An 11599-nucleotide genomic window follows, 5' to 3' on the forward strand; every position below is an offset into this window, starting at 1 on the left:
GGTGTTGGTTTAAAGGGCAAAACTGGAGAGGATAACGCTGTGTTATGGAGATTTTTCAAAATGTTATTAACTCATTCTTTTAATTTCATAGTACTTTTCTGTTCATCCCAAAAATTCCATCTGGAAAGTTGATTGATAGTAGAAACCAGAAAACTTAAAATCAATTTGTGAGACTCAAGAGTGTTAGAAAGGGGAAGGTATTGCAGAAATTAATTATCTTCCTGGTAGCGTTTCTACAAGATAGTGATTAGACCAGCTGTGACATATGGGGTGCAAATAGAACTGTTTGGAGGACAAAGACCCGTGTAGCTAACCCCTATTAGTGGAATATTCCTGAGATGCTGCTCTGACTTTTGTGTTGTATCTATCTTTTTTACTTCTTTTACTTCAATTTTCTTTTAATACTTTTTATTGCCTTCTCTTTTCTTACTATTTATGCTTCTATCGGATCCATGTAGCCAACCTCATTTAGTTGGGATTAGGTTGTTGTTGTTATTGTTGTAGCAATTGTACGTGGGAAATTTAAAACAATAAAGTATTCCCAAATAAATCTCCCGTTCTTTTTTTTTTTTTGGGTAGGAATCTAAATCTCCTGCTCTAGTGGATTCGAGGACATAGCTGGCTTCTGTCCATAGAAGAACAAAGTAAGCTGACTATAATGAGCTTAGTTTTATGACCTGAGATTTTGTCTTTATAGCACAAATGAGGTTCATTCAAGGGCAATATAAACATAACTATAATTAATATTATCAATGGATCAATTTCCTAGCTAGGGTAGTGATCTGTGATCATGTTGGGGTGCAAGGTGATGTTGATATGGACATCTGGAGGAAGAAAAGCTCTAAAATTTAGAGATGATGTGGCAGGGGGAAAACATTATTTTCCACAATGGGGAGGTTCTTAACCAGTTGGTTGTTCTGCTGTTATGGTTGGGCTTTCAGTCATTTGCACAAATATTAGGGAGAGGGATGGGTGGATTTGTGGAGGTGTGTAGGGGTGAAAAAGAATTGTTGGCCTGTTTTCTTGAGTTGGTTGGTTTATTTCTGGAGTGTTTCATAGGTTTTCCCCCCCTTTTTTTGGCATGACCTCTCAATGGGAATCTCCTTTGTCTGTTTCTTTCTTGCTTCTTATATATTCTCCTCCTGTTATTTATTTATCAAGTAATAGGGATAATATACAGGAAAGATGTGCAGCTGCTGAGACAGTTTCTCTTGTTGCTCCAATATTGTATCTATCTAAGCCTCATCTCCAGTCAATGCTTTTGCAAAATAATGCAGCTATAGTTGAGGATTTCTATGTCAATATGGCATGAATCTTTGTTTTCATGTGATGATGTCATAGTTATATTAGACCATATCGGATCCATGTAGCCGATCCCATTTAGTTGGGATAAGGTTATTATTGTTGTTGTTGTTTGGCAAGGTTTGTTTGAACAGTTGAACTTTTAAATAGGATTAATAAGATCACGGCATTGTCTAGGGTAGTTTTAACTGAATTAAATAGAATTCTCAAATATTTTCTGGTTATGCTCATAAATGACTGAAAGTTATTATTGTCTGGATTTATTACCCTGTGAAATGGATGTTATTGTGTTGGTTATTATGATTTTTTGGGTAAAATTGTGTCAGATACTCAAATTCCTTGCCTTTATTATATCTGGCAAACATATGTTCTCTAAGCTTCACATGAGGAAATATGCTGAAACACTGTAAAATCTTTAAAACCCCAAGGAAATGACTTTAGAAAATATGCTTTGGAATTTAGAGATTGATAATACCAAAACAAGTTTGTAACTCATTGGACTATTACAAATTATAATTCTTAGTAAGAATGTGGCTGAAATAACCAAAATATTGTTCTGTTGCAAATATTTGAGACTCTGACAGCAAGAAGTTCAGCCTTTTTATATATTGATATCCAATTACCATGTGACCAAAATGGATATATTTTGTGAACATATCTTTTACTGAGGGTATTTATCTTTTGGAATGCTCTTTAATTCTGGTCTCTTTGGTCATATGATGGAATATGTAGGGGCCTCATTATCAGCTCTCCTCTTCATCGATATAAGAGTATTGTTGATAGGAAACCCTCCAGTATGCTCCCATTCCCTTCCTAACCTTTCTGCTTTTCTTCTCATTCTAAACTCAAGATACAATTATTGCAGTGCATGGTATGTTTGGTGTTAGTTTTAAAGGATGAACAATGGGTTTGGCTTGGTGGTGTTTGGGCTATTAGATTGTTTGACAAGTGTTACATTACAGTATCTAAACTCTTCTTAGTTACCACACAGAGGGTTATCGTTTTACTTGATGTGTGCTGGTTTGGATATGTTTCATACCCCATTTATATGGTGGTCCTCTTTTTTGTGTGCAGTTGATTGCTGTCTGTAGTGGGTTGATGTTTGTCAATAATATAATTTACTTCTTTTCTTTTTGGTTAAGTTGCACTATTGCAACATGTTGGTCATAGGTTCGAAACTTGGAAGCAGCCTCTTCTTTTTGGTAAAAACTCATCATGAATGGTCGTGATTACAGAAGTCAGAAGCTTGTATTTTCTGCTTCATGCTATAGATGGTACATGTACTCTGCCAACCAATTCTAGGCTACAACTCTTTTTTTTTTTTTTTTCTTTAATTCGTTTAATAATTTTGTTAGGGAACGACAATATAGTATATTAATGCTGTGTTTGGTATGAATTTTTGGATGCATTCTAGGTCGAGAACATGTTCTAAGACTAGAATGCAATCTATTCTGGAATGCGTTACCTAGCCCAATCCACATTTTGGTTGAGATCGAGAATAGTCCATTCCAAATGGCATTCTCATTCTATGTTTGGAATGCATTCTACATTTTGAGAATTCATTTAAGAATGCATACCAAACACAGCCTAATACCAAACACAGCCTAATTCAACATAATCATATGACAAAAATGGAGCACAAGAGGGTTCACCAGACTTCATTGTTAAACGTATCTCCAAATCAGTGATGTCTGTTTGGAACGGGCTATTCTCAGCCGATTGTTCAAATTCATTTAAGAATGGTTACCCAAATGGCGAAATAACCAAATCCCTAAAGCCTAACAAATTTGTAGATGGATCTTTTTCGTATGCATCTTGGAGCCAGAAATTTCAAGAACTATAGCCATTATCAACATAAAAATTTCAGGTTAAGGAATGATTTGAGATGTGGCATTACAATGAATCAGAACATTAAAATACACAATGAGTCTTGCACTATGGTATATCATTCCCTAATTCAAAATCAAACTTCTCTAAATTTTGGTGTACATGAAATTTACAAGGTTTACAAGAAGCTATTGCAGTACAATGGACCATAGTAATGGAATCCTCAGAATAACGGATAATTGTCATATGGATCACCACGCTTCTAGGAAAATATGTAAATTCAACACTACCATGAGACACACCCCGTTTCTGGAAATAATACAGGTTTAATGTTTGAGAGCCAATGTCTTGTCTTTATCATTTGTCAAACAAGATTCAAAAACCATTTTTGGGATCATCATGAACTGTTGAGAAAATGAGCCAATGCCTTGTCGGTATCATTATCATACATGGCTAAGGCTTCAGCGACACTGGTCGAGGAGAACCCCATTTCACGCAGCAGGTTGTAAGCATTAACAAATTCACGAACCTGAAAACAATTCACATATTTTAGTGCAATAGCAAAAGGTGTGTTGTGCAAATACAGGTCATCTAAAGGTGCTCCATGGTGATGTAGCCTCTAAACTTGGGTTCGTCTAGGTATGACTTTTGGCTGTTGCTTGGGGTAATGAGTGAATTCAGATTATTTTGCACACTAATAACAGGTCAATATATAGAGCAACAAGATTTGAGATATGAATTCAGTGCTTCATAGGTAAGCAAATTGACAAGATAATAATTGTTGTAGTATTCTGCACCATAAAAAGAAAACGTGAGCTATGATCTGAGGATAAATCTACTTCTGCATATTAAATAATTGGAGGTGAATTTGAAATTGGATATTCTATTTTAAAGCTTTGGTCAAAACTCGACGGAGCAAGAAGTTGAAGAAAAAGAAGGATAAAGAAGGTTCAAGTGGTCTCAAATCCCATCTTTTCCCTGTATGTCTTTGCTCTTGGGCCCTAGAAAAATGAAACACCACCCTCCAAACAGTCATGATATCATTTTTTTTTTTTTGGTCGAAAAGAGTGGTGATATCACAATCCAATAGTAAATATGCAGCTTTGAAGTTAATGGTTGTACAAAATTCAGGGTTTAAGAGCAGAAGCATGGACGCAGTTAGTCTCCATGTGTGAGACGGCTATTCAGTTCTGTTGCTTGGGCTACTAAAATTTACCCTTTTACTAACCAAAGCTTCAAATACTCTATGCTAATTCAAACCACAGAAACAGTTACTCTTAGCAACTCCCCCCTCCCCTCTTTAATCAGTCAGTCTTCTAGCCATGACAATATTAAGTACCATCTGAAAAAGGTTATTTTATTTTCATCAAATCTTTTTTCATCAGTCAAGACTTTTATTCTAACTTACATTGATATATCATCATATATTTTTAGTATACTATTTATTTCACAGCTATTTGTTTATTAATTTGCTTATCACACATTCTCATGATGCCACTGCTACAGTTTGAATGCCCTCACATCATGCCTTCAGCAACAGACACGCACATAGAATTGGCCTTCTGAAAACAAATAACCTTTTTTATTTGATCAGCTATTTCTCATTAGAGGTACTAGACACCAAATTCCATCACCAGAAAGGAAAATGATATCAAGTTTTTCAATAAGGCCATTTCCCTAACCTTTGGCCCTTTTTAGCACGAAGTGGCCACTCTCAAGACTCCAACCCGCGATTCCCTGCAGCCCGAACCTTTTACCATTTTTTCAAGCAACGGACCTATATCGAATTTTCAATAGATTATTTTATTCATAAAAAGAAATTATGCCAATTGATGGACACAACCAAGATCTTCCATCCAAGGAGGGAAGAGAATGAGGACAACTGCAACCACCAATCAAAGAGCCAAACCCCTTTGAAAGGTGAAGAAAAAAGAGGGCAAAGGAAACTTCCATTACCAAAAGACTGGTATACCAAATGTTCAAGGCCCATCAAATCCATGTTCGAAACCCACCTTTGTGTGCATGGTGAAGAAAACACCAGGATTTTATGCAAGTAAAAGTGAACTACTATCCTATAACCAGTTGTCCTGTTGAAGTCATAAGAGGATTTTAAGAAAGCCACATGAGTACCTTAGTTGGATTATCTCCATAGTTCGCAACTGCAAGCGGTACAGCTTCTCGACTGAGTCCTGATGCAATGTATTTGTTCACAACCGGATCTGTGGCAGATGACCCCTGTTTGGTGGGGCGGGGGGGAAGTAAAATGAAAAAGACAACATTATGTCCAGCTCCCATTTTGACATTAGCATGAAAATCACACAAAGTGATCCTATTTGAAGAAAACATTAGTTTTACACCCAAATGAAAGCATCTAGGCAAGAAGTTGACAAAAACAGCCTGATAAATACTTATGTGGCCCCATAATCATAGTTTAGGTTGTGGGGAAGTAACTTCTATAAGACATACAGCAGTCATGGCAAACCATCCAAAAAAAGATGACAAGAAACTAGTTCCTCTTAATAAGGTACTGAAAGGATTATAGCATTCTGAATGCAAGGGACTTCCATACAATCTATTGTATAGCCACTCAGTGTCTCACTAGCATCCCCACATCCATTAGCATTACCTAGCAACATTGAGAACTAGAAATGCACCATAGTTTGAAGAACAACATAAAACAACCCCCTTTATAAAGGTTCAATTTCTAAGAGATCTTCAAAGGGAATCAGGCTTGAAGTTCTCTTTAAGAGAATAATAGAATTGTTAAGGAAAAATACAGTAAAATCGTCATATAGGTAAGTCAGAGATAGTTTAACTACCATATCTCAACGATGAGGATTGATTTCTTGCCAATCCAATCCATGAGATATGTTTCTCTAATGATTTGTCACATGCTCAGTTCCCTCAACAAATCCACCATACAGCCACCATGTATTGAATTTTTTCCTTGCCAATACCAGTTCTAAAAGTTTGAAATTTTCATCTAAAGTTTTAAAAACAGGGGGCTTCCTTTTGCAATTGTTTCAGATAGTGATCAGAAACTTCGTAACCTACAAGGAAGGCCCTTTGGGCCTCCAATTAAGATGCCACATGAACAATTCTACCTTCCTATGTCACCACAGTTGCTGACTTGACTAGCAAACCCGTCCCCATTTTCTCAATCTTGCACTTGCTCTGAATCCTTGGAGCCAAGGACAACAGCTCTAAACCCAATACATTCAATGATGAACCCTTTTCGTGTTCTTTAGCATCTTTTTTTCCCCTCTTCAGACCTTTAAGTTCTAGAAATAAATGGGAAGGTTAAGAGGCATAGGCCAGGTTGCAAATTGAGCTAATGAGGTAGGCCAGTTGCTAAGAGAGAGTTTCGCTGCCTTTCAGCCCATTTACCACCAACTAAGCCCTTGTCCACTTGTAAAACATTCAAAACAGAGAACATTGAAAAAAAGGGCATTTATCACTAAACTCCCCCAACCCCCCCCCCCCCCCAAATAAAAAAACCCACCACAACAAACAAAAAAGAAAATTGAAAGGAAGTACACCAAAATGAACCTGAGCCACCATTAAAACATGTATAATCTGAGCCAAGGTTTTAAAACTCGATCTCGCCAGCCATCTTGCTATCCCAAAAAAAGGAGATCTGGCGAGATCTCGGCGAGATCTGCCGAAACCTTGTATTTTTTGGGCGGTCGACTCGCTGGTAGATTTCGGTGGGCATATGGCCTTTGTAGGCCCTGAAGTTGTGTATTTATCTGATTTTAGCCATTCTAAATACGATGGAAACATCAGATTTGCAAAAAACAAACTCAAAATGGTACTTTGACTTCATACCCTATGTAAGTAGTCTCCGACTCTTTGGACCTTAGGCTAGTATGCTCTATTTCACAATCCACATTCCAAAATCAACACATGACACAACATAATCATAAGAATTTAAAATACATCATATATAAGAAAAGTAACTCCAAATTTAGATGAGGGGGTAATATTCTCTAATCTTTAAGCTTCAATGAGTGTAGGACTAGAGATCGTCAAGCGAAAGCACCAAAGTCCTCGCTCCTTGGTGTTTTTTCTTCAAAAAAGTAAAGAGAGAAGCGAGATCTAGCGAGATATTGGCGAGATCTCACTCGAGATTTGGTCGGTTTTCTGCCTCGCCAGTTGGGCCATCTCGCCTTTTGGAAATAACCAGATCTCAGCGGGATCTCGCCAAGTTCTTAAACCGTGATCTGAGCAATGCACAGCTTGACCAGGTTAATCGGAAATCAGAATTATGAAATTACAAATGACCATATGAGGAAGTACACTACAAAGTAGTCAGTTGACATGAAAGAGATTGCTGATTTGGCTAGAAAAAGTGGTCACCATTAAAAAGTGCCACACTGTAGACATGTAAGAGACAGCTGACATGGGCAGGAACAATAGTCACAATTAATCAGTAAAGCAGCCTGCCTCAACCCTATGGGGAAAAAATCTTGGAAAAAATTTCAATGCCAGTGGAGAAACATAGTTGGGATAGAACCCAACCTCAATGTGGGTTATGGTCATGTAAAGGTATTCACTATCTTGTAAAGGCAACCTTTTCTTTTCAACATATAAAAATAATTTGTATTAGTCAATATTTTTGCAGTTACACTGACACCCATCATTTCAATTATTGGTATCGTATTGGCTGTATCGGCCATATCGGTTTAGACCGATCCAGATCGGTTGACCGATATCGGTTTAGACCGATCCAGATCTGACTTACCCATATCGTTTCAGTGGTAAAACAGTAAAAAAAAAAATGTACTTTTCTGAAAAACAAGGGGAAAAAGTGACCGATACACACAGATCCACTCCGATACCGATACCGAGAACTAAATCCATGCTTACACCAAGATACATGATCTTATTGGATTTTAGATTTGGTGTTCACTGTTCAATGTTCACTAATCTCAACCAGGACCAAATGCATCCAGGTTTGGTCAGCACATATGGTGACCTGTGGGTTGAGCATTTTCAAAACATATCCTGGATTCAACCCGATCCAAAATACACATAATAAACTGTTGCACCTTAGACTGTGGAGACTAAATATACACAAACCTAAGGGGCCAATGGGCTATCTCCCATCCCTTTAGCTTTTGTGACATCTTCACCATCATGTCATTAACAAAGGGAAAGGTGGGTCCCTTATAAAGTGAGGTTGAGAGATATTCACTTTTTATAAGGTATGAGTAAATGCTTAATTGGTTTCTGCACTTTGTATTTGAGAAGAGGGGGAAAAGCAATAGAAGCCCTATTAAAATGCAAACCAAAATCAGAAGCAACTTTATACAAAACAGAGCTCCAAAAGAGATTTTCTACTTTTTAACTCAACTTCAGCAAGCAACAACAAGCATAAAGATCTCAAGTATTTAGGATGGTTAGGTCACATATTTCTACTTCAATTAGCTTTTTCTTTCCACCTCTTTTGGGGGTAATGACTTCTTTAGTGCTGCTTTTGGAACCCTCATCCACCAATAAGAGTTCTATAATATTGTATTCTTCTTCTTCGATCCTCGTCATTTTTTCTCATATAATAGATGCATTAATGTGGAACTTGGTTTTTCCTCCTTTGATCTGTTGAGGTTGTCAATCAAAGAGTGGTGGGAGAGGAAGGCAGGAAGCAGGTTGGTTACAGACTTACAAGTGCCATATTCATCAAGCTAGACCATAATTGTTTAGCGACATTGAAAACCACCATGGATCATGGCCTCTCACAAGGTCAAGTTAAGATGTTTCAAGTAAAGGCACATAATGCAGTTGTTGGTGGTGATGAAACCCATCATAATATAACTCCATCGTAACTATAAAATGAACTGCAGGATATAATGAGGCTTTTTATTTATATAATAAAAAATAAAAGGTAAGGAAATATTGTACCAAAGGTGGAGTTGACTCCACAGGTTTAGACGAGATGTGTTCCATCACAAGTCTGCTCCAATTAGGATTCTCCTTCTCTGCTTCAGCAAGTACTCGCTTTTCGAATTCAAAGTCGAACTGAAATGTGCTCCGAGGAACATCTCGGACTTGGGACAACTGGGGCTGCGGGTGAATTTTAACATGCAAACACAATCCAATAAATATGCATATTTTACACAAAGTTGGAACAGCAAACATTTACCAAAGTGAGAAAATGCAAAAATTAAGATTCATATCCAGAAAACAAGAAAAATAGTCAAGAGGAAAGTCCATAGTTTTCAATGCTATAATTCCAGTCTGCTCATAATTCCTCATCCTGTTCCATATGCATGGAAGTCCCAAGGACACGTCATTTTTTTTACCTTGAAACATGGGAAGTAGAGGATGCCAAGTACTAACTTACTTATGCTTATAAGTTATACCACTTGTTTCTATCTATTAAACAAGAAAGGAAACACAAAAAAAAAAGAAAAAAGAAATGACCCATAGTGTACATGGAAGCACTCACCGGGGGAGTTATTCGGTACTCAGGTTTTATTTGAACCCTAATGCCCAGTCCAGCTGTAGAACAAAACAGATCAAGAATTCAGCGAAACCAACGAGTCAATTGCTATTCTAGAAAAACGATTACCAAAGAACCCTAATTCTCTCTCTCGTTTTAAAGGTGAAAGGGGTGGGTCTCAAGGCATTTTGTTTCGTGGGTGAGAGAGGAAATCCATGACATGATATTATAGATATTAGGGTTCCGCGGTGGTTGGAAATTCCGATTTTAGTTTTAAGGAAGAAAAATAAATAAATAAAGGCAATTGAAAATTATACATCGAAGACAAGATAATTACGAGTACGATTCAACAATTAAAAATAAAATCGATGAAAGAAAGATAAATAAAAATGAAAACGCTCCTAAACTTACAGGAAGCGGATGAGGGAGCTAAGGATTGGTGAAATGGAGAAGCGCGGGCAGTCGGAGGGATACCGGAATGGCCGGACTGAGCAACTCTGGGATAGAGAGACGATGATCCATATTGGGGATGGCTCGTTGAAGTGCTCGTGTTCGATGATGTTGATGTTGTTCTGTACATTGGAATATGTGAATCGTATGCTGAGCCACCTCTGTTCTTGTAATCGCTATCCATAATTGGCACTCAGATCGTAATTAGAAAGTATCGCATCTGCAGAGATCACAGATTTCCAGAGAAGAAACTAAGAAATGGAGGAAAGAACTCAGAGAAGGTGAGATCAGATCGATACGGAGGATACCTGTGGAGCTTCGACTAAAGAATTCTTGTTAAGCAGCCGACTTAACGTCACGTCGTGGAATTAGAGGAAAACGAGTATGGGTTACTGAATTGGGTGTCAATTGGTCGGCTCGGCCGGTTTCGGTCGGGCCTAATCGGTCCTCGTGGATTTAAACTACACCTTCGTGCTCGTTTTAAAGTGATGTAAATGGATAGTCGAAATCCGAATTCAAATTGAATTCGTATTCGTAGTTGTTTAAGAGTATCTGTATTCAGTTAAAGGTTATCCGGAATAAAATCCGAATTATCTGATCCGATTGAATAATCAATTAATGATTTTGAGTGTTCTTGCAGTTTAAATAGACTCTAGAGAATGGAGAAAATAGTTAAAATAATTTAGAAAAATGGATTAAGAGCAAATTATATTCATTGGGGGAAGGAATGTCCGGATTACACAAGTTAGAGAGTAAACGGATAGTTGAAAATTCGAATTCGATCTGCATCTATATTCGTTTAGGGATATCCAAATCCGATCAAGAAATATCCAAATCTAAACACATTCGATTCAAATTCGACTCATATCCAATCCATTTATATCCCTATTTTAAACTTTTAGTAATTGAGCCTTGTAGGGTTACTAGGGTACACTGGGGAATGGGCATTTCATATTTGATCGGTCAGTTATCAGTTCATAATCGAACTCAAGTAATAAGTTATAATTGGGCTTTAAATAGGCAAATTGATTTCTACCTAAAAAAAAAAAAAGGGAAATTGATTATTCCGTTGATAAACGTATTATAAACGGGTTATAATTGAAGCTATATTGCCTTAAATGGGCTAATTAAACTATAACTAGTCGATTTTTAGTTGGTCACAATATTCGTACGTTTTGATTGGATGATCATCATGCCACTACCTTGCACTGATGCTAAGTAATTGGTTAGACCAATCTTAAGCTTCAACCGAATGGTTTAGGTTGAGACTCCTATTATGGGTTGACTTTTGACACCTTTTACATTGAAATTAAGGGTGTGATTTTGAAACTGAAATTGTACCAAGCTGTTTACATTGAAATCACGGAACCGTTTATTAAATGGTTCGGATTTGGTTTTAAAATTGAAACCGCGATTCTGTTTGATTTAAAGTTTAAACATTGATAAACCATTAAACTGATTAACATATACATAGTAAGTTTAAATAATTCATTATTAAGTTTACATACATTTCAATGAAGAAAATTTAAGATTACATTAAAGTTTAAACAACTATTAAAAAAAACATATAACAATAAA

The 11599-nt window shown here is 36.9% G+C and overlaps 1 protein-coding gene across 2 annotated transcripts; it reads right to left on the reverse strand.

Annotated features, from left to right (window-relative positions):
• Window positions 1-3245: 3245 nt before the first annotated feature.
• On the reverse strand, window positions 3246-10462 carry LOC122091943. Of its 2 annotated transcripts, XM_042662202.1 has the most exons (6): window positions 10330-10462; window positions 9983-10241; window positions 9578-9630; window positions 9031-9192; window positions 5260-5364; window positions 3246-3658 (listed from the first exon to the last, which is right to left on the reverse strand). In XM_042662202.1, exons 2-6 carry the CDS (start codon window positions 10203-10205, stop codon window positions 3527-3529), a joined length of 675 nt encoding a protein of 224 aa, XP_042518136.1. In that variant the 5' UTR covers window positions 10206-10241; window positions 10330-10462; the 3' UTR covers window positions 3246-3526. The 2 variants fall into 2 exon arrangements, with proteins under 2 accessions (XP_042518136.1, XP_042518135.1); XM_042662201.1 differs by lacking the exon at window positions 10330-10462 and having other exon boundaries at window positions 9983-10323.
• Between the last annotated feature and the right edge of the window lie 1137 nt (window positions 10463-11599).

Source organism: Macadamia integrifolia, chromosome 10, assembly GCF_013358625.1.
Source record: "Macadamia integrifolia cultivar HAES 741 chromosome 10, SCU_Mint_v3, whole genome shotgun sequence".
Taxonomy (NCBI): domain Eukaryota; kingdom Viridiplantae; phylum Streptophyta; class Magnoliopsida; order Proteales; family Proteaceae; genus Macadamia; species Macadamia integrifolia.